The sequence below is a fragment of the Toxorhynchites rutilus genome, chromosome 3, assembly GCF_029784135.1.
Source record: "Toxorhynchites rutilus septentrionalis strain SRP chromosome 3, ASM2978413v1, whole genome shotgun sequence".
NCBI lineage: Eukaryota > Metazoa > Arthropoda > Insecta > Diptera > Culicidae > Toxorhynchites > Toxorhynchites rutilus.
The window spans coordinates 239,638,799-239,661,571 of NC_073746.1; the positions used below are offsets into that span (position 1 = coordinate 239,638,799).

The window sequence follows — 22,773 nt, forward strand, 5'->3', positions numbered from 1 at the left end:
AAGCTGAAGATATAATTCCTAAAAATTAAATTTCTACAGCGTTTTTTCCGTGATGCAATTTGATGTGACACACCCTTTAATAGAATATTTAGTCGGTCCACTTAATACCACAGGTTTTCTTTCTCAAGATACCTAAAGATAATATCTCTCACGTGTTATGATTTATAGGAGTTTTTGACTTTCGTTTCGTCAAGCGGTCAATAGTTTGCGTATACATAATCACATCACTTACCACAGTGAATCCTAATTCATACCTCTTCCCACTAACGATTATCCCTCCCATGATGTTCGCTAGGGAACCACGCTATAGAGGCGACCCTTCTGGCCTTCGGGCGGCGAATATCATACTACCCTTCCCCTGGTGACTGTAAGGACGTGGCCGGCGTCGTTCTTGACCATTTAAAGCTCGAATTACCGAAAATTGCACAACGAGAATGATTTGCTAGTCCCAAGCGTCATTCTGGGTGTTCTTTGTGCAATTTGGTAAGTTCAGGTCAATCACGGAGAGCAACTACGAATTGTACAGTCTACCCAAGCTCAAGCTCAATAGCGCAAAGCGGTCAAAGTTTGAGTTTTTTGAAAATAGAAATATCAACCAAGGGGGGAGGAAATCGGGGTTTTCGAATTGTTGATGCCAAATGTCTTAAAATTGCATGAAACTTCGAGATCTAGTGTCATCTCGAAAAAAAAAACATTTTTGTCAAAAATCGGCACTCTGGGACTTTCGAAGTACGAAACGAAAAGTATGGTTTTGGGTGCCAATAAAAATAGTTATCTCGATTTTTCATTCGGAACTTGCTACGAAATGTTGATTTGCACCATAATGTACCCTATGCAAAATATTAGCTCATTCGGACTTCATTCACTGGTGACACAAACTTTAAAATTTGAGTTTTTTTTTGAAAAACGAAAAATCACAGAATCGAGGTTTTCGAAAAAAAATGTCTGATGCCAAATGTCTTAAAATTGAATTAATCGTCGAGATTTACAGATATCTCGAAATTTTTTTTTGTCAAAAAAAAAGAATGTTTTTTGACACTTGGTCGTCTGAAAAATCGATTTTTGACATTTTTTTTAGATAACTGTAAATCTCGACGTGTCATGCAATTTTAGGACATTTGGCATCAAACTTTTTTTTGAAAACCTCGATTCTGTGATTTTTCGTTTTTCAAAAAACACATTTGGCACCAACATTATTTTTTTAAAACCCCGATTTCCAGTGATTTTTCGGTTTTCAAAAAACTCAAATTTTAACGTCGTTTAAGATATTTGGCATCAAAAAAAAATTGAAAAGTCCGATTTCCTTTACTCTCCCCTTGGGTGATTTTTCTTCTTCTTCTTCTTCTTCTTCTTCTTCTTCTTTTTGACTTTAAGAGGGTTTAAACTTTTCAGTTCATTCGCCTCTAGTGGGGTGATTTTTCGATTTTCTAAAAGCTCAAACTTTGACCGCTTCGCGCCATTCTCCCTTAAGTCCGATTGAGCTGAAATTCAGCATAGGGTGTTTTTTTCGAGGTGGTGAACATTTTGTATAGCGTAACTTTTTGAAATTTTAAGGTCGATTTTTCCCATACATTCATTGGTACCCTAATATACAGCCATTCCGTACCAAACCGATATAGTGATTCTCATATTTTCTTGGAAAGTGGTAGATTTGTTCTTTATCGCAAACTACTAGACCGTATTTTTTAATTTTTTCATTAGAGTGACCATTTCCGTTTTAGGATGATCCAAAAAATCGTTTTTTTCACATTTTTCCTAAAATTTCTTTTTTTCAAATATGCATAGCTTTTGAACCACTGAACCGATTTAGATGATCGATATACCAAATTGAAGCCAATGAGTTAGCCTTTTATTGAAATATATTGAATTTGATGGACAGATAGATTTTATTTCCGCATTTATTGATTGTAGTCGTTTTTTATTGTTCTCATAGGTTTGGACTGGAGGGCGCTATATTTTTTATACTTTTTCTTGAAGGCTGAGGATTTTTCACATAACATATCTCGACATCAGAGATGCAATTTTTTCGTATTTGAGTTATGATTTTTCCAAGTTAATCGATGGTTCAAAAAAACAAATTTTCCCCATTTTTACCACTACAAAAAATCATAACTTTCGAATTACTGAACCGAATCAGTTGATGGACATATAAAATTGGAGTTTATAAATAAGTTTTGTTTAAAAAAATATTACATTCTGAAAAATTTAGATTTTCGTTTTTGTAATTATTGATTGAGTTAGTTTTATATAGTTTTCTCGGTTAGAGATATTTTTAAAAAAAATTTATGGAAAGCAGTTTTTTCGTTTTGGAGTTATTATTTTGCAAATTTGAAATGTTTTAAGTATTCGTTCAAAATTCCAATGCGACTAGAATCCAATCTTCCCGCAAGTGTGATATTTTTTCAATTAAGGTTAGCTTAGTTAGGTTAGCGAACCACCGGGCATCTCAAAAACAAAAAAAGTAGCATCTCTGATATCAAGATATGTTATGTAAAAAATCCTCAGCTCTCAAGAGAAAATATAAAATATATAGCTAGTTCAAAGCCATGAACACAATAAAAAACGACTACGATCAATAATTACGGAAATAAAATCCATTTTTGTGCATTATTTTTAAATGAAATTCTATCATTGGCTTCAATTTGATATGTCGATCATCTAAATCGGTTCAGTAGTTCAAAAGTTATGAATTTTTGAAAAAAGTCATTTATAGGAAAAAATTTATTCTTCGGACCCTAAAATGAAAATGGGCACCCCAATAAAAAAAATACGGGTACAATGTTTTGCGATAAAGAACAAAACTACCACTTTTCATGGAAATCTGAGAACCACTATATTGGTTTGGCGTGGAATGGCTGTATATATAAAAATGGATTTCCGTCTGTCTTTCGCATTCTTTGTGTGGACACCGACTGGACAACATCGTTGCTGGACGGGCTGGACGGCGAGGGATCGAGTGCCTTTCTCAAGGCAAGAGGGCGGAGGTGGTAGCGCTGGAGTAGAATAGAGTAGAGTTTTCAAAGGGCCTTTCTCAAGGCTAGAGACGAATGAACTGCAAAAGTTTAAAGTCTCTATAATACAATACCTTCCTTCCTTCTGTCTTTCTGATTCTTATGGACTCGGAAATTACTGAACCGATCGACGATTTTTTCTCCCTAATCCTCGATCCCTCTGTGAGGATGTTCAGAACTCTAAAAACGTTAGAACTAACTTACTGGCTACCTGCTATGTGTAGGGAATTTTCCACTTGCACAGTATGGAAAATTCCATCGTTCCTGTTGGAAAATCCTTGGTTGGATTCTCCCCTATCTTCAGTAGGAATCTTTCTTATTGTAAATACTTATTCATATTGAAATTGTCTGAGATGTTCTATTCGTGGGAGAGGGTCACTGCAGGACTCATGAACGTTCATTGAGCAAGAAAACGTGAATGTTTGAAGGTATTGATAACAAAAAAATCAATTTTAGACGAAACGAAGTTTTCTGGGTCACCTAGTATTATATACAAATAATCTACAAGTATCGGGGAGAAATGCAACTTCTTTTTTAGGCTCATCCAATGTAATAAATCGGGATGCCAAAACATGTGCTAAAAATTAATTTTGGGTGTACATTCCAGCCGGCCTTGGTTCGATCCACGTTGACATCGTTTGGGCTTTTTTAGCAACCCCAAAAGAGATGAAAAAAATTAATGTCTGCTTCCAGTATTTTGGCAAATATGCTACGCAAGAACCATTAATAGTATATTTTTGTCATTTCGAAACACCTTGCAACACTTGAGCGCACGAAATATCCAAATTGTAACCAAAACCAAATTTTCGTTTATTGCGGTTGCAAGCGGTCTAAAAGGTAACCGAAATAAAGTTTTCTCCAGCAAAAACTGTATAGGGGAACTGTGGGGAATGTGGTCACGTGGGGTAAAATGGTCACCTACTTGTTTGGTAGTATAACTATTGACTATTGACACCGTATTGATAGTCATCTTATGTTTGAAAAATTTCATGACTTTTGAGTCACCCTGTTCTACAGTGGAGCTGTCGCATGTCAAGATATAAATAAAAACAAAAAACGCTCTCTCGGTAGTCACTCGGCCGTAGTTTGATGCGTCAGTGGGGGATTACTACTGACAATGTTCTGTTTTCAAAAACTGATATAACTTATCACCTTCTGCTCCTAAAGAGGTCTCTTTTGTGGTTTTGACCCAGAAAAAAATGCCACCCCGATTCAAACCAAGCCTCATTTTGAAAAACGTTATATGTTTCCTACTATGTTTTTGTATGTATGAGAACATTTCTAGGTGAATAGACCTAGCTCATTCCATACATGTACCTACTTTTTCAATAATGATTTAAACTAAGTTGGACCATAAAACACGCATAAATCTGTCCCTTCTTGTGTGATATGTGCGAATGACTAATTTGTCCATCACAGGTGACCACTTTATCTCCTCACTAAAAAAATGTTCGATTTTTCAACCTTTTTTTGCAATAATGGAAAATGTACTATTTTCAAATTTTATAATAAAAACCGCTTACTATCTTGAACTACAATAAGTTGAGCTACAATATTCTTCGAAGAACGGGAATTTCAGTGGTATGAGAACAAAGGAAATGGGCATGTTCCTTAGGGTGACCACATTTCCCTCAGTTCCCATATTCCGTTATTTGCCAGTATCCCAGTCCTTCAGTAGATTGTTGATGATTTTCATATCAAATAAAATACCATCTTTATGCTCGTCGTTTTACACACAAATGCCCCGAAAGTACATAAGGAAGCCGTCGCGGATGCGATGGATGTTGGATAAGCTGAATATGGCTAATGCGACAGTGGATAACGACATGTCCATCAGGACAGCATCAGTCAGTTTTGGAATTCCTAGAACCACCAACAAATGAAAGGCAATGAATCTCCGACAATGAAGCTCGGATCCATTAATCCAGTTTTACCACCACTCAGGAACAAGAGTAGCATTTGCTGCAGCTGGAGAATCGATTTACGCCATCTCAATGCGAGATGTCAAGGAACTGACATTCGAGCTGGCTGAACGAAACAACATATCGAATCGGAACTAGAAATACCTACTTCGAAGTCAGTAAGACTTCACGTGCACATATTTTGAGAGATTTTAAACCCACGTAGATAATCGTCCGATAATTTGATCCGATTTTTCACGATTTTTTTTTTGAAAACTCTGCACATGGAATATAGATGGCCTTTTCAGAAGTTTGTGTGTAGTTTATAAACAACCCTAAACATGTAGTACCTTAGACAACACTGTTCCTGTTATTTTTACTAGACTAAACTGTTTGAAAATAGTATCGCTCCGTCTACCCCGCGGGTGGTCCTTCTTACCCCGCCAGCAAAATAAAAAGGATGTTTTTATCATTTCAAAAATTAATGAAAAAAACGTCAACAAAGGTAATCAACAGTTACACATTCTTTAGTAGTAGATTATTATATACTCAATGATATGTAGCACAACAAATAGGGGAAATCCTAAAGGACGTTTAACTGAACATTGATTTTCTTAGGGGGGCACTTTTTCCCCGTCTTCCCCTACATACAAACATTTTAAAACTTTTAAAATAGAAGATTTTATTTTCTCATTTGATCCTTCAGGACACGAAAAAGCTTTTTTTTCCGCAGAAGATAAAATGTGTTTAAACAACACTAGATTAGGTGTAACTTTCGATCCGAGATTGCAGTAAAACGTGAAAAAACACATATGACGGAAGTCCACGGTAGATATTTATATGTCGTAGACACTATGATGTATGTAATGGATTATGGACGTTCAAATTCATTCATTACATTTATTTGCAACGAAGAACGGAATCAACCACATGTGATTCTCCTAAACTCTTTCTTTATAATGCAAATAAAAGGTGTTGAATGCAGTTTCGGAATTAAATAGTTCATCTGTTATATTTTCCATATAAACTAGCAATCTTCTAAATTGATTCGAGTCTTGTATAAAATGATAATCTACGATTATAAATAATAATGAGTTTTGATAATGTTACAGTCGCTATAAATCAATGTAGGCGCATGGTAGTCTAGTCGCATAGACATATTTAACGAAGACTGAAAACATGTTATCTTTGGAAAATCTCAAAAACAAAAAAAATGCCCTTCTGATTATTGATTGTGTCATTTCAAAATCCCTGAGTTTTCAAGAAAAAATATTTTAAAAATATAGCGCTCCCTATCTCTAAACCATGTAAATTATAAAATACAAATACAATCAATAATTACTAAAACATAATCCAAAAGTTCCGCAAGTGTAGTATTTTTTCCAAGAATAATAGCTAATGGACTTTAATTTGATGTTTCGATCGCCTGAATCGGTCAAGTATTACAAAAGTTATGAGTTTTTAAGGACCACCCTGGAATGGAAATGGGCACCCTAATGAAAAAAAATATAAAATAATGATCAAATATTTCGCGATAAGAAACAAAACTACTATTTTCACATAAAAATTCAGAACCACTATATTGGTTTGGCTTGGAATGGCTGTATAGATATACAGTAGAACCCCGATTATTCGCGGAATAATCGGGCAAGGTCTCCGCGAATAACGAAACTCAAACATGAAAAAAAAGATATTTCAGCATAAAAACTATGTTCTATCAACACAGAAACCATTAAACTATACATCTGTAATGTCGTGTAAACCAGTTGGTAGATAATGTGATAGCCTTGAGAAAAACAAAAAAGCATGAGTCTATCACTCGCTGAAAAATTTCGGAAAGGTCTATAGATTTACTATGGAATTTGCATTCGCGAATAATCCGCACACCGGATTTTCCACTCGCGGATAATTGGGGTTCTACTGTATACAGAAATTAACGACGTAATCCGACATAAAAAAAACCCTAAATTTCTTACTTGATACCTTATACAATATTTTCCATAGTGCTGGTGATAAGAGTGGAGGGACACCAGCCAGGCTCTTTAAAGCTGGCAGTGAAAGGGATAATATAAATATTTTTTTTAGTTTGTATGTCAGAAAATCGTTCTACCACAATATCGTTAACTCTCATTGAAATCGATTACGAACTAATGAATACTTGCTTTTCAATAATCACAAAAATGAACGGTCGTATCAACCGTTCTGCCGTTCGATTAAATTGGAAAGAGTATCGTTGATTGCAGGTGGAAGGTTGTGCAGTATGGAGACTGGGAATGTTCGTCGTAATGTGATATCGATCTAATTAGATGTCGTCTTCATCCATATTAAAACCGCACTGAGAGACGATAAAAGTTTCCGCATTCAACGCAGCCGATTCAGTCATTGGCATAGTATCGGGATATATCGTCGTACTAAGGAACGATCTGTGCTTGCTCGTGATGATAATTGTTGTGTTAACCGCGCTTATTGTGGCGCTGAGTCTAGTGCAATATGTCGGATTTCGGAGAAAAATGTCGTTCGCAAAAGTCCTTCCGACAGTGCAACCATACTATCCAGTGGTCGGCAATGGGCTCCTGTTTCTCGGGAAGAATGGTGGAGAGCGGTTCACTAATCTTGCCAGTGCATTGGACCATCCTGCCAAGTTGTTCAAATTGTGGCTAGGCGTGTTCCCGCTTATATGCACCAGTGACCCGAGCATGGCACAGAAGATCTTAACACATCCAAATTGTATGGCGAAACCATTTTTCTATGATTTCTTCAAAGTGGATTTCGGACTATTCTCGGCCCACTGTTAGTTAGCATATCAAGCATAACAAGTGCAACAAAACTAATGTTATCTTTCATTTTACTACCGACAGACAACGTGTGGAAGACCCAGCGGAAACACCTGAACCCAACATTCAATATGAAAATTTTGAATGGATTCCTGCCGATCTTCGATACGTGTGCACAAAATTTGGTGCAAAGACTTTCCAAACTCCCGAAGGGGGAACCGGTACCCATTACAGATCATATGATGCGGTGTTCACTTGAAATGGTTTGTGCGACGACCATTGGTTCGAATGCCAAGCAAGACTCGGGAGTAGATGAGTTTTTGCAGATAGTTCAAAGGTGATGATGATGATTGTTTCAACATGTTCCGTACGTTATCCTTGTGTTTTGGAATCGTAGAATTTTCCACCTGGCATCAGAGCGTGTGCTCAGCGTGCACTTGCACTGGGAAAGGTTTTACCAATTAACTAAGCAGTACAAAGAAGATGTGGTACTGAGAGAAAAGATGTATAGTTACGCTAACAAGGTAAGTATTAATAAACGTAGTTTCTAATAGATCATTTCCACGCCAATGCAACTGGGTGCTGCATCGACCTTCTCAATTTTTTTTCGAAACTTTTAACATATGTCGGCAACGAACCCAAAATTACAATTGTGTCGTCTAGTTACAAACCCGATCGTTTTTAAAAAAAAAAATTACAGGAAAGACGATTTTCTATAACATCATGCCAGAATGAGGTACAAAATAAATATGATTTAGCTGGTTTTGCAGCACATCATGATTTTTAAACACATGTTTTATGAGGCGCGATTTTAGCGCTATTTCACACTGCCAATAAGTGGAACAATGTATGTAAGATCTAAAAACCCGAAAAAAACAAATTTCTGAAGTTTGAGCTCATAATTATTGAAATATGAGACGAAGTTATTGGATTGGATTATTTAGGTAACATAATATTTCAAATATCCCGTTGGAAATCCACTCAAAAATAGAATTTATGTTTTTACTCATATCTAAAAACACACGCTTTTTCATACTTTCTTCATATAGTTGAATTGGAAAACCATTTTAATTTAACAAAGCTCCGCGTACAGTGGTGCAGTGTTGAATTCACCGAAATGGAGGTAAAAATTCAGCCGAGGCGCAATGATATTTGTATTGATTGCTACTAATAAGCTTCTCTTGTAGAGTGTTGGGTCTAGCAGAACACTCAAAAAAGTTATGTTCATTACTTTGCAAATAATGTCTATCCTTCGCTCATTTATAAGAAATTCCCTCATCTAATGATCCATTACAATGAAGCAAAATTATGATGAACTGTTTTCAATGAAGAGGCGATCTCTCTGACTGCTAGTATCATACTAAAATACAGTTGTGTAGGATGACCTAACATTGTTTTTATTTCCACAGTTAGATCTTTTTTTAAATATGTAACAACGCTTTGATTTTTTTCCTGAAAACAATGGAGAATACGAATTGTCGTCTCCCTAACTGCAGAAGTCTGCCAGCCAGCTCACTTGAGCACCTATTTGTGTCAAATCAAACTTGTAATTTTTTATATCCTTTGACGAAGCTTAAGAAAGGCAGACCAAGTATGAGAAGAGACAATTTCGCTTCATTGTGTAACTCTGCAAAAACTGACGAAAAGTTTACCGAAATCTTCGAAGCGATGTTGCGTTGATAAAGCAGTTTTAACATTATCACCTTTCTCACCATGAGATTTAATCAGCCCAATTTCATCCCCGGATTCATACACTTTAAAAGTTGAGGCCATATATTCACCACCAGTAATATTTGATATCATCCACAGATTCTGAAGGACGCAGTTGACCGACGGAGTAAGTTGGTGACTCGACCCGAAAGCAATGGAGCCGATGACGATGGTTATCGACGGCCGCAAATCTTCATCGATCAATTGTTGGAACTCAAGGAAGACAAAAAGATTGTAGATATCGAAATAATTCACAATGTGTATACCATGATCGTGGCGGTAGATTATATTTGGTGATGAGTCGCAATGAAACTTTCTTAATCGTTATTCTTTATAGGGCTCGGACACGTCGGGTACTGAAATGGGCTATGCTGCACTGATGCTTGCGTTATATCCTGAGATCCAGGAAAAAGTTTACGAAGAAATTGTGGAAGTGTTTCCTCTAGGGACTCCAGTCAACTTAAGCCCGGAGGCTCTGAAACAGTTAGAGTACTCAGAAATGTTCATCAAAGAATGTCTTCGACTATACCCAGTTGGTCCACACATAATGAGAGAAGCAATTGCCGATATTAAACTGGACGGAATGACGGTTCCAAAGGGAACATACTTTTTAGTAAGCATATACAATATGCATCGGAAAAAAGTAGTTTGGGGTCCGAACGCAGATAAGTTTGATCCAGAGAATTTCTCCCCGGAACGGAGCGAGGGACGACATCCGTTCGCGTTTCTTCCGTTCAGTGGAGGGAACAGGAATTGTATCGGTAGGTTCGCGGAACACGCACAATCAAACAGTTTTGAGAGTATGTTACCAATATTTTTCTTTGTAGGTGGACGATATGCAATGTACAGTATGAAGATTATTCTGATAAATTTGTTGAGAAGTTTCAAGTTGTCAACTACGATGAAATTGGAAGATCTGCATTTCCAATTCGAGGCTCTGCTGAGGTCAACCAACGAACCCAAAGTTATACTAGAACCACGAACGTTGGCTTCACTTAGTCCAAGTTGGGAGCAATATAAGTCATCAACAGTGTCGTAATAAAATGTATACATTTGAATATAAATATGAATAAAATATTTGCAATGCATGTACGTGGGTGAATTTCACATCTAATAGTTCTCCATTTGGTTGGTGTGCCAACTCTCACTCTCATCTGGGTTTGTTTGAATTTTCATATCTCATTTTGTAATGTGATATTACCAGTTTACACCCATTAGAAATCCATCCTGAAGTCATCAGGACGTCCTGCGTCCGAAAAGATCCTCCAAAAACCGAATTGACACATCGAGGACTGTATTCCGCGGATCAACTTGGTTCCGTACATAATTTACGAATCTGAAAATGGTAAATTGGTAGATGCCATTAGACAACCAAAATTGGATGTTATAATTCAACCAAATCAACAATTACTGTCACAGAACTCCATTGGCCTCAATTTTATCTCATTGGTCGTCACGTGTCAGTGAAAAGATGTAACCATATTTATCGCCCTTTTTCTAATTTTTCTGATGTACCCCAGGGCAGTCATCTTACTACATTTGTATTTATTCCGTAGTTAAATGACCTTCAGTTCTTAATATTATGCCATATGTTGTCTTATGCTGACAATTTCAAGCTGTATTGTCCACTTTCAGTAGGAAAAAATACGCACCTGTTCTACACGAGAAACAGTGGTTCTTGCCCGACCATATACGAAGAAGTGACCTTCTACATGCACGATCTCAAGGTCTACGTTAATTCACGTCAGCATCTAGGTGTAGCTATCCGGGCTGTCGAAGACATTAGCAGGGACATCTGAATGGAGTTCGATCACGACAAGTACCGCTGTGTTCATCTGCTGAAAGGACAACTCACCGAATCCGGAGGCTACGAGGTCTATGACGGCGAATTGAAAGAAGACATGTTTCGTGGCAAATCATACCTTGGACTCCGACAGCTCGCCGGGAGTCGCTACTCCGACATCAAGACGAAACTGAGAGACAAGTTCTTGAGTCGAGTGAAATGTGTTCTGAGGACTTTTCTCAACGCGGGGAACAAGGTACGCGCTATCAACACATTCGCGGTTCCCCTGCTGACCTTCGGTTTTGGAGTAGTCAAGTGGAGTAAAACTGACCTAGAGGACCTTTAGAGGAGGATGAGAGAAGCATTCAAATAGGCCTGAACCAAAATCTGGAGGAAACCCACGGTCGCAAGATTTGCAAGTACCGACCATTGGCCGTGGAACTAAAGGAACTGTGGGAGCTAGGAGAGGCCCCAAGAATTGTTCCAGTCGTTCTCTCTGGAACTGGTGTTGAACATGGAGAAGGGATTGGCCGGCAACCAAAAGTAGGTCATCCTTGGCACCTGCTTGATTTCCATACAATTCCAGGCAAGTCAGGACGAGCATGCAGTTACGTGCATTCCTCAGAGTATAGTCCCCTTTCGGTAGGTTCGCCTAGCCAAAAATGTGACAACTCTGTCATAAAAATTAAAATAAAAAAATTAATTGCACGTAATTAACTGTTACAGTATCGGCCCCGTAAACGCCATTCATAATTTCAGCAACCTGGCTAGCTTTTTCGTCTTTATCAAAGAAACACTGTGAAATGTACCGAATTTTCTGTTTGTCGATCTTCATTGTTAACACCCTGTAACCCACAACTGAATGGAACAAAACAAAAAACAACAAAGGTTTTTTAGTGTGAAATGTGACCTTGACAACGAGCATAAACTTAAAATTGTATGATCGATATTACGCGAGAAATCGATCACTACAGCCATCCACCGAGAAAATAATGGATTTCTGTTTCCCCATATAATATATGAGGGACTTAGAATGCAAGGGGTGTAAGTGATTTGATCGATTTCTCTTCATCAACTTTTTCTTTCGTGAATAACTCAGCGCACAAAAACGTTCCAATTTGATTTTGCTATAGAAACCGATAATTGAGGTTCTGACCTATCGTCCACATTGTCAAAAAAGCTGGGAATGTGTTTGCAGTTAAGTTATGATCAAAAGAGAAAGTCGAGAAAGGGAAATCGATCAAGTCACTTACACCCCTCGCATTCTAAGCCCCTCATATTGTTTTAATGTGTTTTGTATAATGTTTATCTTAAAGATGTGGGATTTTTACACCACTCTGGCTTTTCCTCATCCATTTCCGTTATGACAACGTATAGTCAGATGAAACAAATGAATTTAACGATCGTGATTATTATCAACCCAAGAGCCATTCGCCAACGTCGTCTACAGAAGATCTCTTCAATTGAAGCTATTTACAATGGTAATACTTCTGGTTAGAATGTATTACAATGTGTATTCCATGATTGTCCCGGCGAATGTAATGCAACAAAAGCAGTCAATCCCCGTAGTTAGGTTGCAACAATAAAAATTATATTGCACCTGCCCCTTTGTCGGCCCTTTAAATCAAGATGTCTATAAAACAAGATTGTTTTAAATCTGTATAAATAATTAAGCAGGCAATGTGATGAAAACATGAATCACTGTCGATTTTTAAAAGAAGAACATTTGCTCTGTTGATTCTGTGTTCTCTTTTTTTTTCTCAAAATGAAGTGCATGGTCCAGGATGTAGAGAAGAAGGACTTAAACCGACCTCTCATGTATCATGAACTACCGTTCAACCCCTCATGGATTGATAGAATGATGCTGTCTATCTTTTTTTTCTGCAGTTTCAATGATCAAAGGTGTCACAGTGGTGACAATTTGGTTTTATGGTGAATTTTTTTCTGCTCCCTCATCCTGGAACTTTTTTCCGTCATTTTGTGTTCCCAGTGCTTCGAAAAAGGAAAAATATGTGTTTTTGATAAGTACGTAACGTACGTACGTAAAATAACGTATTTCGTACTTCGTTGAAATTATGAAATTATGTACTTCTGATGTGGGTTCTATGTTTTTGTTTGTATTTGACCTCAACAATTTATGGGGTCTGTTCAGGATCACTATTCTCTACCTGATAGTAACAGAACTACTTATCCCAATCGTAATGTGATAATAGAGGTTTATTTGCTACGTTACTATCGCAGAATTTATTACAAAATTCAAATCGAAGAGACATACAATACCTCGTCAAGAGTGTTGATCGATCTTAACCCAGCTTTCTCCGTGTGGGTGATGGGCGTGTCCTTTGCGCTGTACATGTGCCTAGAATCCGTGATGATGGTCCGAGCTGTAATCAACCACGCGATGAGTTCCATCGGCCTCGTCCAGTGTGTATTGTCCCTTCACGACATCTCCATCGCGCTGCTCCCATTGGCTCTTGTGATCGTGGGTGTGTCCATCCTTCACTCCATGCTCGAATTTGTACTTCGGATGCGTATGATGATGCTTTTCGTAATGGGCAGCGACAACGGTAGCCACGCAGACAACCAATACAATGATCTGGATAATTTATTCAAAACTAAAAGAATCAATCCAAATCTAATGAATGCTGCAATTTATCTTGGACATTATGGAACTGTTTTGAGGGTTTCGGATCGTTTGCTCAGAATTTCACAAGTGAACTGATATCGGTTTTAGCTGGTCATTGTGGATTCCGTATTTATACCACATATTGCCAAGCCAAGCCTCTAAAGTGAAAATTCGGGTTACAAAACTCATTTACAGGCCCAGTATATTTGACTAGAAGTGAATTTCGTGCTTCATGCCTTTATATGCAACCTTGTGACAAATTACTTTTAAATAAGTTAGCACAGTCTAAACATTCTTTTTCGGTTAACGCATGCCGTTAGTGGAAATTTATTTTCCTGGCCAGTTAATACACGCTTGAATGAACCTTAAAAGTAGAGAGAATGAAAATCGCTTTAACTCAGCACGACAAATTTTTTTGAAAAGCAATATGTGAGGTATGGCACAGTTACAAACAGCAACATATCCAGATGAATCGCAACAATGCATAAGAAAACCAATGAAAATGTAAATATCACACGGAATCATTCTCTATACCAGTCATTCTACATCTAATCTTATTAATCTTTAATCGAACAACATCGCGAGAAAAACCCGGCACTTTAATTTTGTGTATGCACGTGTTTTCTTTCTTCAATGCAGTCTACGTCTTTCACAAGACCAGAGTTATCAACATTGGGCCTTCTTCAGCTAAAGCCACAGAGTGGCTCTGATCTGCATTAAAATTAAACGGTAGCAATAATCTGTCAGACAGGAGACGGGGATACAATTATTGTTTATTGCACTTACTGATTTTTCTCACCACAAATAAAACGACATCTGATGATAAGTATGGCGTTGGTCTGCGGTCGATTGTTTTGTCTAGTGTGCACCGAAGTGTATCACTAATCGTCGATCAACACGTGAGCTTCCATCGGTGTGTTTATATGGTGAAACAATTAATTGAATTGCCGTCAGGGTGAGATCGGACAGCTTCCACAAAACCGGAATTCATTGCTCTATTTGTCGTTGCGATGGATTATTACGCAGAAATTCTGGCTGGGACTAAAAAGTCTAAACTTGTATTTCAAAAACTATAAGATAACTAAAGTCGTGTGTGAGATGATATCACACACACAATATTATTTCCATTCAACGCTCCTTAGTATTGCAGAAATTGAACGAATGAAATAAATAACTATTCAATGTTGACGTGGGAAAAGTTGCAGGTGTTTATGATAGGTTATCGTATCCAAAGAACAGCAAATATATAGTCAATATAATTAATTCATACAGAATTCCATCGCTTCATGTTCACTTACTGAGTATAAGTTGATATCTGTTATTTGTTCAAATCACAAAAGGCGTGACAATGAATTCATCAATTAACATAATTTGCTAGTCGCTTCAATATCCCTTTGAACAGTTGTCTCCGCCGTAAAACTGGTTGGTGTCGGCGGCTTTTTCTTACTTTTCAATCATTGAGGAATTTGCGCTAACATGTCTGTGGGAGGGCAAACCCCTCTCAGAAATCGACCATTTTTTTCGTTCTAGGAGTCACGTGTAGGAAGAAAAAAATTATTTAAATACAATTTTCTAAAAGTCAGTTATTAAAAGTACAAAACAAAGATTCGCCCCTTCCAGAAGACAGCCTAGACCAGGGATGGCCAAGCTTGGCAACACTACGATCTATTTGTTATTTAAAAGATAGACAGCGCTCTATCAAAACAGTAATTTCTATTTTAGGTTAATCTTTTCTGGAAGATGGCAGCTCTCATTGTACAAGAGAAATTCAAAAAACGTGTACGTATCAGACAGGCGAACCACTGTAATAGTTACGCGGTGTACGCTTTGACCACTCCTGGCCTAGACTAATCTTGGAAAGATGGAGTGTGCCAAGAGGCTTAATTACCCTCTATCATCCCATCTTCTAAGTTTCAATTAATTCTGAGAGGATGCTGCCATCTCAGGGACGAGTTCGATAGTCTTTTATTCTTCGATAGTCACCTGTAGATCAGATAATACTTTGCTGCTATCAATTCCAGTATGTTCCAGTATTTAATCGTTACGGTATGGGATTATTCATATGTCGCATTTGGGGATTTACACGATTACGATATAATGGCTTCCGTAGTTGGGTAATTAAAAGCTTATAATAATAATCACAATAAGTGGGAGCAAGAGGTTCAATTTCTGTTCGAGTCAGGTTTCAAACACTTTTAGATGCATGGCTATGTAATATGTCGACATAATAATAATATACGCAGATCAAAACAAAATTATAAAACGCAACACTAAGAATTTACCTATCTCCAAATACATTCAATGTTTCTCACTTTAACGGGGTCGGTGAAGATCGTTTGCTTCATGTGACAATTCCACAATTTATTTGAATTTTCTGAACCGAGAGTCTCGGTAATGGTGCAACTAGAAGTGGAAGTAAAACCATGTTCTCGGCATACGACTAACTTGAGTGTAAACTAGCCTAATTGGTGGTTGGACAATAAAGTTGTAATTGCGGTATCCTCATGGTATTTTTTTTAATCAGCGCGAAGGGAAATGATGTTTCAAGTTCTCGTCATTGAGTTGTGACTTGTGACAACTTGTGAGTGGAATATGTAATAAAATAGCAATCAGTCAGCGCTCACATATGTTTGGAATCGTCGTGAGGTGTTAATTTGAACCAATTTTTTGCTCCTATTTATGATGGAGTGCAAAAGAGCTTAGACGTTCTAGGTGAGTTGCTGCTCTGCGTCATCACGGCAGACTGTAATCGTTATGTTTCTCCCAGTTTTTTTTTTTTCAAATGACGTTTGCACATTGCTTTCAACATTTCTGTTGGGATGAGACGTTAGATACGCTAAGGTGGGTTTTCAGTGATAATGAATGCCTCAACTGAAGATCAATTGTAGAAAACATATTACTGAAGTTAATAGTGGACAAAGCCACTACTATTTTGCACCTTTTTGTCAAAACACTTTCTTTCTTTGTCTTCAACATTGGATCCATTGAAAACGAATTGAATATGAATCGTTCAACAAATTTTCACGGTTTCTTTGCGACAGAATAAGTTGAATGAAGTAAGGTAAACAATTTTCCGTATCTGTTTATGTTCATATACAAAGTTCGATGATGTTGACAATTTGATTGAATACATTGAAGCAACAAAATTAGATAATAAAATGTAGTCTTCAACATTAACCAAAAGTTATTTGTATGTAGCAACAAACTGCGTGAATATGTGAAGCTATTCACTCTCTATCACATTAATATGGCTCAATGCAGGTTTAAATTGTTGAAATATGAATCAACTTTATTATTCAAATACTTTGAGCCCAGCGTCGGTCCCTAAGGGCCGATCGTGTTCCGGAATAAGAATGATTGCGTTGTTTCTTTTATTAAAATAATCACCCCTATTCCGGAACTCGATTGGGTTTGAAATTAGCACGACGTTGCATTCTGTAACCCGAACGAGATAGACATGAGCATCCAAAATCTATCCAAGATTCAAGCCCAATCGACATATGCAAAAGTGGCAACATTTCCTTGACGCGAAACAGAATTGTGTATGATAGTGATTAAAATAGTACACTTACACAAAATTGAGTTTGTTTTCGTAATCATTGATTGTATTTATTTTTTGTAGTTTACATGGTCTCGGAACCATGCGTGCTATATTTTTTATATATAAAAAAACAATTCTCCAATTTTTGGATATCTATATCTATCTCTATATATATAAAAATGTTGTGTTCGTTTGTGTACGCGTCAAAAACTCGAAAAATACGGAACCGATTGCGCTCAAAGTTGGACACAATATACATCTCACTTCGAGGAATGTTGTTAGGGCATAAAAAATTGAGAAAATTGGAGAAAAACTATCTTTTATATGACCATAGTGCGTTTCTGAAATTAAGCTTCTAATGAAAATCGACCATTCCGTATTAAATTATTAAATATGGGTTCTATGTGAAGGAAACATCTTTTTTCCAAGTATTTGACAAAATCTTGAACTGAAATTGTGTTTCGAAATGATTCAAAATTTATCGATTTCCCTCATCCACCTTTATACACACCGGGGCAAGTTGAAATTCGGGGTAAGTTAAAAAGGAAATCATAACTTCCACTAGGAATGATGAATTGACGCGATAAAAATATATAAAGTAAACATTACCTTTCAGTCCACCTTATGACAGCCATTACCAGAATATTGGAATGCATTAACGCAATCCGCGCCTTTGTTTACTCTTACTTGATCCGTGAAATCAAAACAAACATTTTTGCGTGCTGACTGAATTGATCCAAAAACACTGATTTTTCAAAAATACCGCCAGAATCGCACGTCAGGTAACCAAATAGGGACAATCAAATGTAGTGGTTTTGAAAACTAAACTGAAAAATCTTTTTCCTTATAGCTCTGAGCATTTAAACTCACCCCATGTTTTTTCCGACCCTGGGGTAAGTTGAAACCAGTGAAAATCGACTATTCTTAAAACACTACTGCAGATGCCGGACGTTATTTGTCGATGATTGCTGTATGCATGAATGATAATAAATTTAAAAAATATGAATCATTTATATTTCGTCCCTCAGTATGTTCTACATAATTTCTGAACACACAGACAAAATACCAGTAAAATTTGTTAGTTTTGCAACTAGGGGTCGCTCAGATACTACGTAACGCAATACAAATGAAACACAAATTTCTGCATTACTCGAGAATTATTCAAGCAAATGAAACCAAATTAGGCATATGGAGGTTTTAGGGCCTCCCTCTCTAAAGGAAGGCTGCCATACAAATGAAACAGAAATTTCTGCGTAGCTCGAGAATTAATCAAGCAAATGAAACCAAATTGGGTATATTGTGGTTTTAGGGTACAATAAACGTTTCTAGGGTGGTAAAACTCTCTAAGAGGGGGGCTGCCATACAAATGAAATAATATTGAATTTCTGCATTACTCGAGAATTAATCAAGCAAATGAAACCAAATTTGGTATGTGGAGGTTTTAGGATGCAATAAATGTTTCTATGGTGGTTATACTCTCCACCCCCTCTCTTAGGGGGGGCGTTACTCGAGACAAATTTCTGCATAACTCGAAAAATAATCAAACAAATAGAGCCAAATTTGGCATGTGAAGATTTTAGGGGGCACGAAACGTTCCTTTGGTGAATGTACACTCCTCCCCCCTCTCTAAGGTGAGGAGAGGGGAGGGGTCTGTCTTTATTCTATCATATTTTCTGTATCAAACATTCTATGTAACGGAGAAACATGTTATTTGCAAGTGGTCCAAAAATCTCGAACGAGAATTGTGCCTTAAAATAATCTGATATTATAATGATGAGTTTTGGAAGAAGTACTAGAAATTTTTTAGAAAAGGTAAATTCAATGGGGTCGATTAGAAGATCAACTAATGAACAGTTCTGCGATTGGACTCATGAACTTGCGCTTAGTAAGAAAACGTGAATGTTTGAAAGTATTGATAACGAAAAACAAATTTTGGGCGAGACGAAGTTTGTCGGGTCAGCTAGTGTTAAATAAAAACCCTTCGCTTTCAAGAAAAAAAAGAAGCCTTGGTCCCGAGACTATATAAACTATAAAAAAAACAAATACGATCAATAATTACAAAAACCAACCCAACTTTTTCGAGGGTGTACTATGAAAAAAAGTGTAAAATAATTTCAACTTTCAAGGAACAATGTAAAAAAAATATAGCGCCCTTGGTCCCGAGTTCATGGTCTCTACAAAAACTATAAAAAACAATCCATAATCACGAAAACCAAACCCAAGTGCAAGTGTACCATTTTTTCAAAGAAGCTCATTTGCACATTAGCTCGTTGCCTGCAATTTGATACGTCGATCATCTGGATCGGTTCTGTGGTTCAAAAGTGATGAATTTTTGAAAAAGCATTTTTTGGAAAAAAGAGGAAAAAATTATTTCTTGAACCGTGAACGGGTCTAATCTGAGAGGCACTAACGGGTGTTAAATAAAAAAAAGAATTTTTTCAATACCTTTCAGTAACTCAAATAAAGAGCGTAAAATTTTCTTTCTCCAAGAAAATTGCTCTTTGGGCTCCCTAGAAACAGTAGGCGTGTTTGGTTTTGCTAGTTTGAATTTAGTCAAAGCAAAGATGGCGTCGAAACAGCACGTGCTCCGCGAACGCATTGTACGGTTCTACGAAACGCATTTCCAGCAAGGAAAAAAGTTCACGGTGGCACATTTTAAGGAAGAAAATGTACCTGTCAGTACGGTATATCGTATCCTGGGTTCCCTGAACGTAGAGCGGAAGGTCGGAAGTGGTCGTCCGGTGATGATAATGACGAAGCAGAGGAAGACATCGTTAAAGAAGCTGTTTGACAACAAGGACGCAACCAGCCTGCGTGACGCCGGTCGGAAATATGGCTGCTCCCACGTATTGATCCATCGGATCCTCAAGATGGAAGGAATCGTCTGCAGGAAGAAGACGAGGTCGCCGGAGTACACGGCGGAGCAGATTGAGACGGTTAAATCACAGTGTCGGTGGATGACCAAAAAATACCGCGGGACGTCTTTCGTTCTGGACGACGAAAGCTATTTTCCGCTGTCCAAAACGCATATTCCAGGAAATGATAATTACTACTCCAGCGACAAGTAATCCACACCGCCTGAAGTGAAATACAAGTTCAAGCACAAGTTTGAAAAAAAGGTTATGTTGTACATCGCCATTTCCGACCGGGGCATTTCAAAGCCTTGGTTTAAGCCGATCGGTCTGGCAATCAACCAACAAATCTATCGAGAAGATTGCCTCGATAAAATCCAGCTGCCGTTCCTGAACGAGCATCAAGCGGATGGGAAGTACGTCTTCTGGCCGGACAAGGCGTCTTCCCATTACGCCAAGAAGACGCTGGCGTATCTTGAGGAGAAAAAGATACCGTTCGTGCCGAAAGATCGTAACCCAACAAACTTGCCCCAGTGCCGCCCAATAGAGGATTTCTTTGACTCACTCAGTGCCCTAGTGTATAAAAACAATTGGAGGGCCAAGGACACGAAGCAACTGACTACAAGAATCCGGAATTGTATCCGGAAAATGGACGTAAGTGCCGTACAACGTTCTTGTGAGAGCATCGCGATAAAGTTGCGTCGAACAGCAGACCACGGCCCTTACTCAAACATTCACTGACATTTTTTTTAAGAAAATACATTATGTTATTAATAAAAAATACAGAAATCGACGAAAAAAAAATTTTTTTTATATGTGATTGAAAAAATTCTCATTTTTTATTTAACACCCGTTATATTGTTTTGGCATGGAATGGCTGAGTTGTTCTATTGCTCTCATTCAGATATAATATTATTATCCCTTTACTTTAATCGTAATCTATTATGAATAGAAAAAAATTAACATTTCAATAAAAACAACGGTATGTTTTTTGATGATATTTTAAGATGTGTATTTCCTGCCACAGCCAAAAAGAGTTTCACATTAAATTAATACACAGTGCAACTTATTGAACTGCATTTAATTTGCCGACGGCTAGTTGTATCTAAAAATCCGAACGTATTACATTGTCCGGATCCTCTAAACTTGTTCAGCCAAAGACTTGCAAAGTCGTTTTCTGTTTATTCACTTTATACTCATTTCGATGATAATAGCATTTAATATTTGCCAATCATTTTACACTATACAATAAATAAGGCCTCAAATCCGAAAATAAAAACTAGCAGACTGTAGATCTTCAGATTTCACGTGTTTGTTCATTTGGTGTCACAATTTCTATTTTCTGACGCTTCTCTACCTGTATCAAATGTTCCGTCTCGATTCTCAGGGTCATTCCGAACTTGAAGCGTATATCCTCGTGTCGGATTTCCGTACGCAGTTTGAAATTTCGTAGGATGTGGATAATCATTACTTTCAAACTGATCATCGCGTATCGAGCACCTAAAAATGAAATATTGTTTGTTAAAAAAAAGTCAACATCTTGTACTTTCGATTCGCTCCTACCGATGCAATTCCTCGGACCCGTACTGAATGGCATATAGGCGTTCGGGTTGCGTGCATGGCAGCGTTCCGGGAGGAAGTTATCCGGATCGAATTTGTCCGCATCTGGACCCCACACATCCTTCCTTCGATGTAGCGCCCAGAACGAGAAAATGAACACATTCCCAGCAGGGATCGTCACTCCGTCCAGCTCAATATCTCGCATACACGTGCGAGCGATGGTTGGTGCGACCGGGCAGTGCCGTAGAAGTTCCTTCGTAAACATATCCGTGTACACAAGCAGTTTCAACGATTCGGCATTGATCTCCGCTTCCTCGGAAGGGAAGTATTCTATTATTTCGGTGTAAACTTTCTCCTGGATGTCCGGATACATCGCCAGGAAAAGGCAGGCATGGGCCACCGCCAGAGCGGATGTATCGTTGCCCTGAAACATACGAGAAGCAACTGATTGCATGTTGAGAGAAACATATGAATCAATCGTAACATACCGCAACCATGATAGTGAAGGCATTGTGAAAAATTTCTATGTCGCTGAACGGTCGGCTACTGTTCGACATCGACAACATCTGATCTATTAGGATCTGAGGCTTCCTAAAATATTCCGTTTCGGGATCAGCTTCGGTTTCTGGTTGATGTTTTGTGGTTTCTGTGCGCATGACTTCCTTCTTTTCTTTAACAATCTAAAATGCATAGTTATTTAGAAGAAAGCTATTGAAGATCGAAATCTATGATGTGGTTTGAAGCAAAATTGAACAAAATGTGGAGCACACAAGAAGCTCAATTTCGAGGCCATTTCAATTCTCAAGGGTGTTTGTATCAACACACGCAATACTTTGCGTGTATAACTGATTTGAAGGTACGCAAGACGTCTGCAACGAAGATAACCTTCATAACCAGCGAAGGTCATACGCAACGCGTTTTAAACTGGTTAATGTCATGCGCATAAACATATCTGCGTGTTTGTCGCGAATGCGATTGATGGGCGCGAGCAACATGCGTGATGGACAATGCATAG

At 37.8% G+C, this 22,773-nt stretch overlaps 2 protein-coding genes across 2 annotated transcripts in view; one reads left to right on the plus strand and one right to left on the minus strand.

The window, feature by feature from the left end:
- The first annotated feature begins 7,284 nt into the window (after positions 1-7,284).
- Positions 7,285-22,773, plus strand: part of LOC129774058 (uncharacterized) — a 78,874-nt gene continuing 63,385 nt past the window's right edge. The window contains exons 1-6 of the mRNA XM_055777755.1: positions 7,285-7,702; positions 7,771-8,023; positions 8,084-8,210; positions 9,496-9,675; positions 9,734-10,157; positions 10,224-10,431. Of these exons, the coding sequence (XP_055633730.1) occupies positions 7,351-7,702; positions 7,771-8,023; positions 8,084-8,210; positions 9,496-9,675; positions 9,734-10,157; positions 10,224-10,431 (1,544 nt within the window). The 5' untranslated portion in view covers positions 7,285-7,350. The remainder of the gene's footprint in view (positions 7,703-7,770; positions 8,024-8,083; positions 8,211-9,495; positions 9,676-9,733; positions 10,158-10,223; positions 10,432-22,773) is intronic.
- LOC129779015 (probable cytochrome P450 313a4) lies at positions 21,464-22,191 on the minus strand. Its single transcript, XM_055786247.1, has 2 exons — positions 21,762-22,191; positions 21,464-21,698 (listed from the first exon to the last, which is right to left on the minus strand). Exons 1-2 carry the CDS (start codon positions 22,189-22,191, stop codon positions 21,496-21,498), a joined length of 633 nt encoding a protein of 210 aa, XP_055642222.1. The 3' UTR covers positions 21,464-21,495.

Bases quoted from the DNA above. Each gene is read 5' to 3' on its own strand.
- LOC129779015 (XM_055786247.1), bottom strand. From the start codon at position 22,191: ATGTTTCAGGGCAACGATACATCCGCTCTGGCGGTGGCCCATGCCTGC. The intron at 21,699-21,761 runs GTAGGAGCGAAT...TTTCATTTTTAG, and splicing joins GGGTCCGAGGAATTGCATCG to GTGCTCGATACGCGATGATC.